We start from the raw sequence: 14,719 nt of genomic DNA on the forward strand, positions 1-14,719 counted from the left end.
GTCGACTTCCCTGACCGGCGACTACACAGTACCTCGCAAAGCCGCCTCAGGCGCCCGCAGCGGGACAGGGTGCCCCTCACGCGCGGTAGGTGTGCGGCAGCACACGGCGTACGGCGAGCACGCACCAACCACCGTCAGTCGGCGTCGCCTCCCGCGCTGTTTTATTGCGCGAGCGATCTTACGTCACTTCCGCTGCAAGCACCTGCGGGCCCGCCCACCACCCGCCCCCAGCGCGTCGTAACTCAGGGCAACTGTCGCCCTCGCTCGACGGCGAGGACTAAACTGTGCAGGGGCCTGCCATCTCACGTGGGACGTGAGGGTGTGAGCAGCGGTGGCCGCTTCCCCACCTTTAGCGTGGGGCCCCACAGCACTCCACGGGCTGCATAACGAAGACGCCCTTCCCAGCTCGTGAGGAAGCTGCCCTCTGAAGCCTGGAGGCAAAAGGGAGACGTAGCGCGGGCCGGGGCTGGATACAGAGTGGGCGGCGCCTGGGGAGCAGCGGCACGGAACGGGCGGGGCAGTGGGAGGAGCCGTTGAAAGGGCGGATCCCTGTGCGAGAGGAGCCAATGGAGGGAGGGGTTGATCAAGCGGGGTTATTTTGCTGGAGAGGGTTAACTCTTGAAAGAAGAGACGGCGTCTTTTGTGGAACGGTAAGAACTGCTGGAGGAAGGAGAGGAGATAGATGAGGAAGAAGGGCCATGGAAGAAGGGGAAGAGGCTGCAGTGACGGAGGGACTATTAAAGAAAAGGGAGGAGCTAGGTATGAAAGTGCCTGAGCTTTAGGAGCGATAGGTCGGGTGTGTGTGCTCTGTGGACGCATAAGGCACAGAGAATTAACATAGGGAGATAAGATTTGTACTCTTGAAAATGTGAACAAATTGCACACGTTGGGTGGCGCATGTGCTTAACTTTGACGCAAAGGTTTAACTGCCGAATCGTGTTCCAAAACTGAATTAGATTGAAGTCCCTATGTCTTTTTTCCTTTTAGAAACTATATTACCAGTGATCAGCCTGCTCAGGCCAATCGTCAAAACCTATTTAACCAGTTCATATGCATGAAGCTTAGCTCTGTATTAAGAAATTTAACTTCTACCATGACTAAAGGCGTTTCTATTCATTGATTTCTTCATTCAATGCACATTGATAAGGATCCACAGGAACATCCCTTCAGAATTCCAAGTGAGGCTGTCAGAAACCCATCTTTCCCTGGCTGAAATTCTGACATATATTCAAAATTCCTTTAAACCTGAAACTTCTAGGAAGATGGGGGTATGTGTGAGGACATAGTGTATAGCCAAGGAAATGGTAAGGAATTTTGAGGGATTACAGCCTGCTTTTGACATAAAGTCTGCTTTTGACTTAAACACCCTGGGCTTTTCACCTTCCTGGCCCATTAACATCCCACCCCCAAAACCCCCAGATGTAGGAATCTATAGAGTAAGGCATTTGTAGTCTGACTATATAGACAGGCAATGACAAATATGTGGCACATGTGCTGCCACCTTTCATGTTTATTTCCTGACAGACATCATTCATTAATCACAGAACTCTTTAGTCTGGCTGCCAAATCTTAAGATCCTTCTCAACACAACACCCTAGGTAGCCACTACTTGTTTGGAACTGACAATTAGGAACATATTCTTCATCTGTAGACAAATGTAAAAATATTAATAGACATCAATATAAATGTAAACATCCTTAAGTCTTGGTAAGATTCATTTTTGTTTTCATTAGGATTACTTAAATTGATGAATCAGTAATCTTGTGGATGAAATTTAGAAATGTAAGGCCGATAACTGTATAGTGAGGTGAACTTACAGCTGGTTGGATAATTAATAAACACACAAGTACCAGGGATATCCACAGGACATTATCCTTTACCCTCTCCTCACCAACATTTATACCAGAGATTTAAATGAAGTTACAGAAGATATGTCCATTAAATTAATGAAGTCTTAAAGTGGGAATGGGAAGAAATGGCCAAACTGTAGGATGTCAGATTCAGAATTATTTAAGCGGGCTGGGATAATGGTCCAAAACAAAAACAAAAACAAACAAATTTTAGAAGGATCTGATACACTTAGATGTTTACATCTAGATAAAAAGAAAAAAAATTAAAAAATCAAAATCATGGATATAGAGTGAAGAAGACAGATTTTTAACAATTCATGTGGAAAAAATCTAGAAGTTGTTTTTGACCTCAAGCTCAGTGTTCATTGAGAATGAGATATAGCATTTAAAAAAATATAGCCACCTTTGTTGAATTAATAGGTTTAGTTTTCAGATCAAGGAGAGTCAGATTTCAAAATAGACACTTCTAGCCAGACTGAATTTGATGTATTGTCCTCATCTCCAGGTACTACATTTTAAAGATGTTGACAAGTGACTGCATTCTTAAAATGAGGGAATTTGAGATTCTTGTCTGAAAAATGATAGCTTGCTTTAGTTTCAGGATTAGCATATGTTGCTTTTAGAAGGAACACCAGGAAAGGAGCAAAATATGCAGGTTTACTGATGTCTTGATTTGAGAACATTTTAATCTTAAATTTTGCCACTGGAATGAAAAAAGTAGCTTGTAAATTGATGAGCTCTCAGTTATTAAAAATACTTAAGCATGTCTAAGAATAGCACCTGACCCTAAGTCATGAAGATTTTCTATGTTTTCTTTTAAAAGTTATGTAGTTTTATGATTTATATTTAGATCTATGATCCATTTTGAGTTTTAAAAATTTTGGCATATGGATGGCCCATGGTTGCAACACTACGGTTGAAAAGACTATTTTGTCTGCATTTAATTATTTTTGCATCTTTGTCAAAAATTAATTGGCCATATTTGTGTGGGTATATTTCCGGACCTCCTATTTCAACCCACTGACCTATGTGTCTCTTCATTAACCAGTATCATACTGATTCCTATTCCTATAGTGATTTTTAAAACTGGGTAGTGTGATTCCTCTACATTATTTTTATAATTGTTATTGATATTATAGTTCCTTTGCATTTCCTAATAAATTTTCAATCTAGCTTGTCAATATTGACAAGAAATCCTGTTCTAGATTTGTATGTTGATATTCAGCAGTTATACTCTCAACTTCTTTAAAACTGACTGTATTCTTAGGCCTTTATATTTTCATATACATTTTAGAATCCAAAGAATTGAAAAAAAAAATTTAAGAAAAGAATTATCGGTTATAGGCACATAGTCTTACCTTCCCAAGATCAAGGACTTCCCAATTCCAGGGGTCCTGGACTCTTCCTTCAAGGACCATAAATATCCACATTTTAGATAGTGATATTCTTAGTACATAAAGACCATTTGCTTTGTATGTCACATCTGATAATACCAAACTAATGTGGTACGAAGACATTACCACTGGTCACCAAAATCTGTTTTCCTTTTTCTTCTGGAGATTTAGGAGGAAGTATTATCCCTACTTCTTGAAGTTAGGCAATACCTTATGACTTGTTCCAGCTAATGACATGGGAACCAAAGTCATATGTTACTTCCAGGAAGAAGCATTTAAAGTCAGTGTTTGAGTCTCCATGTTTGCCATTATAGTTGGCTATGGTTTCCCCCTTATAGTGCCTCCATTAGTTCAATTCCGGAGTGAGGATAATGTGGAGGAGAGTCCATGACATCATACAATGGACATGTAGTATGTGTTAGAAATAAACTTTTGTTGTTTTCTGTCACTGGGGAAAAGAGTTAGGATTGCTTGTTATTGCAGTATAACCTTGCCTATCTACACTAATTCTAGGTAGCTGAGGCTAACAGACAGCAACCATGCCAAACTGAAGTGTACCCTGGTAAGGCTGCCAGAGCAACCTTTTGCAAAAAGAACCTGGCAGCTTGAGCCATATCTGGGGCAAACACTAAAAACAAAAAATACAAAAAATAAAAATCAGAACTTAATGAGGACTTTTAAAATAGATCCATTTCTAACTTCACTTTCATTAAAACAAAATAACTACATTATCACCTTCTTGATCAAAGAAATATGAAGAATAAATCCATATTCTTGGTCAGGTTATCTCTTTTTTTCACATGGATTTTTTTTGAGAAACATTATTATTTTACAAATAGTAGATATGGTCATTGTTCTCCATTTACATTGATTTCACCCCCTCCCACACCATTTTAACTTTTATACAACATGTCCACGAGATTAGCAACAGAAAATGTGGCCTATTCTTGGACTCCGTTGTAATATTGGTATGTCTCTGCCATTGGCCCTTTGTAGCATAATGGAAGTCTTTGTTCATTTCAGGAGCAAGACACTTCATATTCTAAGTTACATTTTGGTTTGGGTGTTAAAGCTACATTGATTTTGCCAGATGTCTAACAGAGAGGCATTTGGTAGTCTCTGTACTTCTCAATTAATCAGCAAACTGCATGATCATAATAAAGTTTCAGAGATCCAAAAGATAATGTCTATTTTTTTTTCTGCATTTCCAGCCTGTCCGTTTGCAATTCAGTTAATTTAATGAGAAGACCTTAAGTACTTTAAGAGTAATTCGACAATTATTTTTGGAGTTTCTCTAAATCACCTTCATAAACTCTATTCTCTGATTTTTTTTATACCTTTGTTGTACATCTGGTTTTTTTGTTTGTTTGTTTTTAAATCAAACCATTTAAATCAAGTTAATAGTAAGCAGTAAAGGTGCAATTGAAAAGCCTCATATTTTACATGTTTAAATGATTTTTCATTGTCTTTACTTTGTAAGGTGTTGAAGGTGGGACCCACTTACGAATCTTCTTTCTAGTGGTGGAATAAGGTACTTAATGTTCTGGAATGCCACGCACATTGAATTTATGGTTTGTCCAAATGAATTTACAAGCAGTAGATGGTTTTGTTGTTGGAGGGTCATCAGTCATACAGTGAAGCCAACGATGCCATTCAAGGGGCACCATGCTTCTATCCATATCCCAGAATGTGTTTTCGCCATTTATTTCAGTAGTATATATACCCATTGGTGATAGCCAAAAAACTACTTGTTGTCTTCATAGTAGTGTTTCCATTTTTTTCTTCCCCGATTAATGTACCAACCTTCACATCACTTGCCCTGAAGAAAATTCGTAGATAGCCTCGGAGGCTGCCATGGCTGCAGACCTGCTGCAGCCCGCGCTTCAGGACCTGCAGGAACTCCATCTTGTCCCACAGGCCCGACCTCTTGGGTGCCTCTTCTTTTTCAATAAGTACTCATTCAAGGTCTTTACTCCAACTTAAAATTATACAGACTGTGTTATCTACTCTTTGAAAACATTTATTTCAGTTTGCTTAAGGTCAGAATTCATCATATCCTCACCTCCACTATTATCACACATTCCATTTCTTGAACCACTTTGATAATATGATGGCTTAAATATTTTTAATTATTATTATGGAAAACTTCACACTTACATAAAAATAGCGTGAAGGGTACAGTTAACCTCCATGTCCTTATACCCATTTACAACAAACAGAATTTATGGCCACTTTTATTTCATCATATTTTCTCTAATGACAACCACTATACCCCCCACACCTTCCATACTTCTTACAGGATTATTTTGAAGGAAATAATAATTGCTTGTGTTTAACTGGTAAAATAAATGTGCTACAGAGCTGTTGTTTTTTCTGATCATTTCCTTTCCATTTCTGTCTTTAAATGCTTCTAGAAAAGGTATTTTCTGGATTATAATGAATTTCCATAGGCTCTGTTTCTTAGACTCTCATTCATCTTCGTTATTTTATTTCCAAATATCTTAAATTCCTTCATCAGTTTTTCATTGGGTTTATTCTTGTTTATCCAAGCATGTACTTTGGGGGCTTGAACCTCAGTCAACATTTTCTTCTTTATACATTTTGATTAAGTCCCTTCAGTAGTTTATGTCATAGAGTTTAATACCTTCTCACCTATATCTGTGTGTCTTCCTACTCCAAATCCAATTTTGTAGTTGCATCTGCAAATGCATTTTCCCATGGTAGCATTTTCACTATGATCTTTGTGTTTTCTTAATGTGATTTTCTTGGAAATATTAAGAACTTTGATGTACGCTTTATACTGGTCTCAAATTGAATCAGGTTGTAAAGCTCATTGAAAGTCGAGAAGTAGAATAGCATGGGTTATTGATTTACTTCAAATCTATAAAGTAGGCATAATTTTACTATGAGAAAGTCAATGTATTATATCAATGCAGATTTCTGCATTTCACCCTAAAAATAAAACTGCATATAATTTGTAACAAGTCACATTTCTACTCTTTTAGGATCTTTGCTTCTTGCATACTTCTGTTTGTCATTTCTTACATGAGCTGGAAGACAAGAATGGGCAATAAAATTTGAAGAAAAAAATAAAATTTGGAGGAAAACTTAAAATTAAGACTATTCTTTCCACTAACTGATTTTTTTTTTCTATTTAGAAAAAGACCACCAATATTTGTTTTAGTAGTGAAGCATCTTGATCCAGCTTGAAGAACACCAGGGTTCCGGAGAACACCTAGCAGTCTGCAGTCTGGTATGTGGGAATCTGACGATTCGACTAAGAATACTGTGTTTATTGACTCAGAGATGATTCTTGTTTTCCGTCATAAAGACTCAATATAGCTCCTATGATTCCCAATTAAATGAGTAAAGTACTTATAAAAATGTAGGATATATAACAAATATGTAAAATGCTTATAACAATGCCTGCCACATAGTAAGAACTATGTAACAGTAAGTTTTATTATTAAATTATTATTGTTACCTGGATTTCTTTTGGAAATTTGTAATAAATGTTACTGGAACCCCTTCTGGTGCCCTCACTGGGTCCAATTCTACAGACTCCAAAATAGAAACTTACCCAATATTGCATCCTTGGCCTCTGCTGTTCCTCTCTCTAGATGTATAGAGATAGAGACATGGGCTTCCCCTCAGCTTTCACATACTCTCATGGCATGTGAGAAATAGTCAAAAGTGCTGGAGATGGTTAACCTGAAAGAGAAGAGTACATGGAATTTTTTCATAGAGCTGTTAGGAGGCTGAGGCAATGGGCAGTCTCTGGATTAATGATTCTTCAAAGTTTTGTAGTAATAGAATTCTTTGTAACTCTGATGCAAGCCGTTCCCTGAAAAAATGATTGAGCATCTTCAGAGGCATCACAGACCTCCTGAACCCCATCTATAGATGGGAAGGCTTCCCATCACAGAGCCCTGCTCTGGAGCACAAAACTAGGACCAAGGAGTGGAGGATGTTGAAGGGGCAGGGAAAGCAGTGTTCTTTCAATATAAGGAAGAACTTTCTGACAGAGCAGTTCTCCAACTTTGCTGGATTTTAGAATCACCTTGGGTGATTTTAAAAAAATGCTGATGGCCAGGCTGTGCCCAGACCAATTATAATCAGAATCTTTGTGGGTGGGGTCTGGGTATTATTTTTCATACAGCTCCCCAGATGATTCCAAGGTGAGCCAAGTTAGAGAACCAGTAAATATGAGCATTTTGCATTTGAGCAGGCTCTCTAAGTGAACACCTTGTCAGTGAGATTCTTCAGTCACAGAACATTTTTCTTACTGATTTGAACATTCTGAAGCTACTTAATCTCTGCTAAACAGTATCTGTTTCATTGCTATAATAACCTCAAGTTTAACTTCATTTTATTAATTAATAAATGGCTTTGCTTTTTATTCCTTGCTCTTTTTCCTTTAAAACTGTACATGTCTTAAGTCTTTGGGGTTCTGTGATACAAATGTATTTGTAATTCAGAAGAGAACAAGGTCTAGGTATACTAATAGGAGCTTTTTGGCCTGGGTAGTGAAATTTCACAATATGAAAGGATCAGGTGGTTTGCACAATCTGTCAGGTCCTTAATCATGCTTCTGTTTGTAAACAAAATAGCACTTCTAGTTTCTAGTCACTTGTAATATAAGTTTTTTTCCTTTCAGATCTCATTCATTTCCTCTGATGTCATATTGGAAAAAATTAAGATGCCCAAAGATATTTGACCTTCCATAGGTAAATACAACTTAATTACCATCAAAATGCCACTTGAAGCCTAAGTGAAAATGCTGAAATGGTAATTGAACAGATATTGTTACAAGAAGTTACTTATCTCTACCTTAACAAGAAATGAAAAATGTGGGTTTCTGGCAGGGATCACGTTGGGGTGAGAGAAAGCAAGGTGTGTGGTTCCCATTGAACTCTGTCTCATTACAAGTAATGATTTCCTCAAGAAGACACTGGCCGTTCATTAGCACTCAGCTGGATCTTTGTTAGTCACTGCTTAGGCATTGGAGTTCATCTATGTAGCATGTGGGGTTTCCAAGAGGAACCCCTGTCTGTGGGAAGGTATTATAATCATGCCCTTTTCATAGATGAGCAAATAGACCCAGAAAAGTAACTTACTCAAGATCATACAGCTAATAAATAAGATTGGAACTCTGGCTGTTTGGCACTCAAGTCTGTGCTCATAATCAGGATTATAACTTTCCTAACCCTTTGACTGGATTATAAATGCCAAGTCCCATTTTTAAACCCGAAAAAGCATTCATTAAGGATAGTATCATCATCATCATCACACATCACCACCACCACCACTACCATCATTACCACCTACTGTAGTAGTTTCCTAGGGCTGCCATAACAAAGGAACACAGATTGGGTGACTTAAACAGCAGATTGTTGTCTCACACTTCTAGAGGCTCACAGTCCAAAATCAAGGTGTTGGCAGGGTTGATTCCTTCTGAAGGCTGTGAGGGGAGGATCTGTTTCAGGGCTCTTTCCTTGGCTTGCAGATGGCCATTTTTTCTCTGTGTCTCTTCACATCCTCTTCCCTCTGTGCATGTTTTGTCCAAATTTCCCCTTTTTATAAGGATATCAGTCATAGTCAGTGAATTAGACTGAACCAATTGACTTAGCTTAGATTACATGCTCTACCAGTTTCCTCAAAAGCCTAAAGATCTCAAGCCAATATCCAGAGTTGTTGAGAAGGGAATGAGGAGGTTGGGGTGCATAAGTCACATACATCTACCCCAGTTCTCTTGATATTAGTACAGTATCATCTGGACATTTTTGGAGTGGAGGGTAGGGATGCTTAAACCTACTTTGCTTACTGCAGACTGTACCCCATCTTGAGCGATAGAGCCTGTGCTAATATCTTTCTCTCCTCTTCACTCCCAACTTTGGTCTTTAATTAAATCCATTAGCCTTTAATTAAAATTAGCCTTATCTTTTATAATGTCAATAGTTGGAATGGATGGTTTTACAGTATTTCTTCTCAGTCTGTTCCTGAATATCTTGAAGATATTTCACCTGAGTTACTGAATTGCTTTTTTAAAAAAAAAAAAACAAGAATAAAAAACTGAGTTCAGCCTTTTGAGCCATGCTTCTCTTGCTCAGGCCTACTTCCTCTTCTGGAAATGTACGTTCTCTTCTAATAAAGCTTTTCTTTAAATGAATGAATGAATGAATAAAGACTGAGTTCAATTTGCATTTCAAACTGCAGGAAGAAGATGTTAAAAACTTTAAACAACCATCACAGTAATTACAGTAATGGATCTCTGTCAGAAAAATGAGACTAAATTAGAAAATAATGGAAATAATGAAATTCAAAGCACAGAAAAAAATGAATTAATCTATACTTGTCCAGATGAAGGAAGCGAAAAGAATCATGTTTGTTGTCTTCTCAATATCAGTGACATTACGCTTGAACAGGATGAAAAAGTCAATGAGTTTGCTATCGGAACTGGATGGGAAGAAGCAGTAAGTGTCTTCTTGAGTTAGGTCTCTTTCACTTCAGTGTTTTGATGCAAGCTTTTTCTTTAACTTTTTCAAAAATAGTTACTATGACAAAAAAAAATTTGTAAACAATGAAATGTAGAAAACTGTGGAACAGAGGTCAAATATTAATGATGAGAATAGTGAACCTTTCATTGAGTATTTATGGCCACTTGGTATTGGCAAGCACAGTACTAAATGTTTCATGTACACACTTCATTCAACCTCACAGTAGCCCTTTGCAGCAGATATTCTGAACAGCCTTACTTTTTGGACAAAGATACTGAGGTACTCAAAAGGTAAAATAATGTGCTGAAGGTCACTCAGCCAGTGGCCAAGATCTCCTGGACTCCAGAACCTGAGCTCCTTAACTACTAAACTCCCCAAGAAACCTGAGATTTCTATTCTAGAAGTTCTACTTAGAACTGTGTGGATTTATTCTTTGAATCAAGAATAGAATCCTAAATTTAGAACTATAAGGAAATTTGGTCTAATCCAGTGATTCTCAGGTGATACTTGACAATGTCATGACTAGGGATGAGGGGAAGGGGATACCACTGGCATCTAATGGTCGAGGCTGGGGGTGCTGCTCCATATCCCACAATGCCCAGGATGGCACCCACCACAGGAAATAATATTGCCTTATCTTAATTCAGGCTGCTGTAACAGAATCCCACAGGCAGCGTAAGCAACAGAGTTATTTCTCACAGTTCTAGAGGGTGTAAGTCCAAGTTCACGCTGCCAGCTTGGTCGGGTTCTTGATGAGGGCCCTCTTCCTGGTTATGCCCTCACATGGCCTTCCTTGGTACATAAAAGCAGAGAGGGAGATTGTTTATCTCCTCCTCTTATAAGGATACTGATCCTATTATGAGGGTCCCACCCTCTTGACCTCATTTAATCCTAATTATCTCCAAAATACTCCACCTCCATATACCATCACATTGCGGATTAGAGTTTCGACATAGGAATTTGGAGGGACACGAACATACAGTCCATAACGAGCTGCAAACATCAGTAGTGCCAAGGTTGAGAAACCCTTATCTACTCGGTTTATTTTATAAAGGTGGAAACTGAGGCCAAGACAAGGCAGGGTAACTCACCCAAGTCCACTTGACAGTTGAAAGAATCATGTCTTCAAGAGCCCTTGTCTATCTAGTATTCTCTGTATTGTGTACTGCCCCCCATCACTTCCTTAAGCATTTATGACTTTCCATATACACACTCCCATGCCAGGTAAGTCAGGGCTGTATACAGTCCTATTTAAGAATTTAAACTTTCTAAGGTTATAAGGTTTCGTTTACTATCAAATGTAACTACTCTGAAATATGCATCTAAGGACTGTTGGAATGGACCTGCCTTTGCGCATCCTCTCTCCTCCAGACCCTCCGCACAGCAGTCTCCCTGGGTGTGGTAAACAGAGCCTGGAAGGACAAGAAGCCCTGATGGTGGGGCACAAGGATGAACAGTTTTGATTTTATTTTTATTTAATACTTCCAATTTTTTTTTAATGCACATCTGAAAAAATATATAGTGAGCACATCAAGTGGCCATTTAGAGATAACTGCTTAGTATTTCAGTATTAACAAATCCTATTACTAGTATTTCAGATTTATAAATACTATTGCTTAGTAAGGCTAAAATGGGTATTAAAGATTTTTTAAAAAGATTTTATTTAAAGAAAAATATCAGTTCAAATAGGATGGCCAAAATGGGGATGTGGCCAAGGTTGGGGTGGCTAGAGTTTGGGCAGCTCAGCTGAGAGTAACACGCTGCTTTATTTATAGGTTCATGGCTGGGGGCAGACTTCTCCAACTGCCTGCATCTGGCCCAGGAAGAAGCTTAAAAAGGTGAAGGTGGGAGAAAGTGCCAGTAGCTGTTTACTCTGTATCAGTCTCTCCCAAGGGAGCCCTGAGACCAAGCCTCAGTCTGAGGCAGAGAAGTTGGAGTCAGGGGCTCTGGCTGAGGCAAGTCCAGGGAAGGATCAAGGCAGCCTCTCCCAGATGCAGAGGCCCCCGCAGGGCCCCACCACTGCTACCAGGGACATGAGCAAGATCTGCTTTCCCTCCTATAGCCAGGGAGAGAAAAAAAGTCTGCAAATAAAGGAGTTTATTTGGTGCTTGGAAGAGTGGGCTGTCCCTGAAACAGTTAGGGGCAAGGACCTCAGTGGGGGTTCTGACAGAGGTCCCTCCATCTCAGACTCCTTGACTTCCAAGGCACTTTTAGTTCTGCCTCCCCTGAAGACTTCAGCCCCAAATGGCTTAGACGGTCTGGGTAAGAAGAGTAAGAACTTTCCCTTGCAGCCTGAAGAGAAGGTGCTAAGTATGGAAAAGGATGCGTGTGTGGCTTGTGAATATGGATTGAAAACAGTTAACGGGAAAGATGAAAAGAGACCTGCTGAGCTGGCCAAGCACCTTAAGGTCAACTGCAGGCAGCCTTTTCCCTCTCCAGGGGCCAGGACATTGCTGCTGGCCAATCCAGAGCGGTGCTGCCTACACTGGTCCCTCCTTCCTGAGAAAAACCTGGCGTGCCCACCCAACCCCAGCAACGTTCACTGTCTCGCTACCTTGCAGCTTTTGCAGAAACAGGGAGTGCAAAGCTACAAAACCAAATTCAAAGCCAGGGAGCCAAGACCTCCCATGAACACCCAAAAGTACGTTGTCAAGGAGGCCAAGCTGGAAAACAGGCCTCAAACATTGGAGACCAATGTGTTCTCAAGACCTCTTTTGCCGTCCCTCACAGTGAGCAGAGTTGTCATTCCTGTCTCCACCCAAAGACTTCTCTGAGTTGCCACAATATAACTCCCTGGGAATAAGCACTGTTTGAAATTCATTCATTCTTTTTCTCCTGCCCCCATCCCATTCTCTTCTGTTTTCTTCCTTCATCTCCTCTCCCCTTCTCTTCTCTCACACTCTTCTCTTTCTCCCCCTTGTCCTTTGTTTTGTAGTTGAACCAGAGGAAATTGAACCTCATAGTATGCGTTTTGATTTATGTATTACCTGCTTCTATTAGTCACTTACAAAAGCAAACTAGCAATGCCAGTCTCAGCCTCTGCCTGCCTTACATCTCTGCCACTGGAAACCAAGTGGATGGTGGGGAATCCGAAGGGCCTGTCTTGGTGAAGCCCCCATGCCAGTCCCAAGCCCACTGGAAAGGGCTCTATCTGCCCGACCCCAGTGCCTTACGCTAAGTGTACTGGGCTTGTTTGGACCAAATTATTTCCCTATCTTTTAGACCAGGCAGATATCTATCTGTTGCTTCATTTTCTCTTGCAACAAAGATCTGAAACACTGCTTTAATAGAAAACTCCAGCCTATGTCTAAATGAATATCTTTGCGTCCAAAGTGACATATCCGTATATTCATATACCATATCCATTGTATCCTACGTGTCCAAAGTGACATATACCCATGGATTTACCATATTTATTGTATCATGTGTGTCTAAGGTGACATATCCCTGTGTTGTAGCCTCATGCTAGTCTCTGTGTCTGGGAAGTTTTAGCCACAGTTCCACAAAATCCTTCTTGGGAAGCAGGTTAAGAATAGTTATTTGAAAAAAAGATGTAACCATGACTATTGTCACCCCACATGCTTCCTCCGGACCTACTTTGCATCTAATATTTGGGAACTCTGCAACCCCAGACTCTTACAAAATGGGCTGTTACTTTCTCTCTTCTGTTCCTTTCCCTCCTCATTTTATTCCAATGCATTATTTCCTGAAGTTGTATATAAATTAAATGATATTTGTAAATGAGTTGTATTTTAAATGCCAAGTGACAATGCCATGTAGAGAAATGCTTTGAAAAAACATTTTGTAATATAAATAACCATTTAACTGCTCTGTATTTACAGTTTGAATTTGCTTAAGGTAGGTTATACTATGAACTCTGGACTTTCCATCCCCTAAGTGATGACTGTATTTGTAAACATCTGCTTTCCATAATTGGTCTTTGTAATGTCTTGTCTGTTAAAGATTTTTATTTTGTCGGTTTGTTTTTATGAAACACCAGCAATGCAAGAATGATTATAGTACAACAGTCATTAAAAGGTATATTTTGCCTGCTTAAGTTGGAAATTTCTCCAAAATCTGGAAGCAATTTTTAGGTTCCGCCTACCCTTTCTTTCCTGAATGAAGAAACCATCTGGATTCTGTCCCCAAGAGGAGCCCCTGATTTTCCATTGTTTCTGGACAGCGTGGTGGGTGGGGGTGGTCGGGGTGTTGGATCTGATACTGTTTGAGGACCCTCTAACTCTGGCAGCCTGCCCACCTAAGTCTGTATTTTTTCAAGCCCCTCTTTTCTAAGCAGCAGAATAATGAATAAACTCAATATGTAAAATAGTTAAAAGTACTTGGGAGGGAAGAGTGTGGATCAGCATGAGTGAGGGGTGGAGCCCCACCTACTCAGCCCAGATGTACTTACTTTCGAGATCTTGAGGCAGTTTGAAAACACTGATCTAAATCAGAACAAAATATTTAAGAAAAACTCTTTCGTTGAGATAGGGTTATAAATTCTACAGATTTGGGGGTAAACATATAATAATAATTTAAAACTAATGAGGGCCAGTCTGAACAAAGGAATGGCCCAATTTATTAAAGATTCATGGTAGCCTTCTTTTTGAGCAAATTTGGCCAACAAAATATTGAGTACAAGATTTCTCTGTGAATACAGAAGAATGTTCATTTGGCATTTCTTTGGTAGGTAATTATTCAAATATCTGATCAAGTCCCTCTGGGATCTTATTTGTATTAGCCCAGATTTAGCTTGTTTCTCTGGATAATGTCATTCTAGACCTTGTCCCAATTTCCATTCAGGATGTTCAAACTGGGCTTTGATGTCCAAGTCTAGATAAAGTCTAAATGTTTACTAGAATGCAGTCCTCATTAGGGTTCTAGGTCACTAAGAAAACTTACAGGGGAACTCGCTGTTTTAAGGAGTTGAGCATATTAAAACAGGCGCAAGTGGCTTTCTTCCTACCTCAGGGCGATG

At 39.5% G+C, this 14,719-nt stretch overlaps 1 protein-coding gene and 1 pseudogene across 6 annotated transcripts; one reads left to right on the top strand and one right to left on the bottom strand.

The window, feature by feature from the left end:
- The first annotated feature begins 135 nt into the window (after positions 1 to 135).
- Positions 136 to 13,755, top strand: CUNH16orf46 (chromosome unknown C16orf46 homolog). Of its 6 annotated transcripts, none has more exons than XM_023528560.1 (6): positions 136 to 408; positions 4,725 to 4,775; positions 6,403 to 6,497; positions 7,902 to 7,971; positions 9,461 to 9,717; positions 11,517 to 13,755. In XM_023528560.1, exons 5-6 carry the CDS (start codon positions 9,508 to 9,510, stop codon positions 12,513 to 12,515), a joined length of 1,209 nt encoding a protein of 402 aa, XP_023384328.1. In that variant the 5' UTR covers positions 136 to 408; positions 4,725 to 4,775; positions 6,403 to 6,497; positions 7,902 to 7,971; positions 9,461 to 9,507; the 3' UTR covers positions 12,516 to 13,755. The 6 variants fall into 6 exon arrangements, with proteins under 6 accessions (XP_023384328.1, XP_023384329.1, XP_023384326.1 ...); XM_023528559.1 differs by lacking the exon at positions 136 to 408 and adding an exon at positions 579 to 650; XM_011356644.2 differs by lacking the exon at positions 136 to 408 and adding an exon at positions 1,228 to 1,304.
- Positions 1,299 to 6,132, bottom strand: LOC111737629 (annotated as a pseudogene).
- Positions 13,756 to 14,719: the final 964 nt, after the last annotated feature.

Source organism: Pteropus vampyrus, unplaced genomic scaffold (assembly GCF_000151845.1).
Source record: "Pteropus vampyrus isolate Shadow unplaced genomic scaffold, Pvam_2.0 Scaffold29, whole genome shotgun sequence".
NCBI classification, from domain to species: Eukaryota; Metazoa; Chordata; class Mammalia; order Chiroptera; family Pteropodidae; genus Pteropus; species Pteropus vampyrus.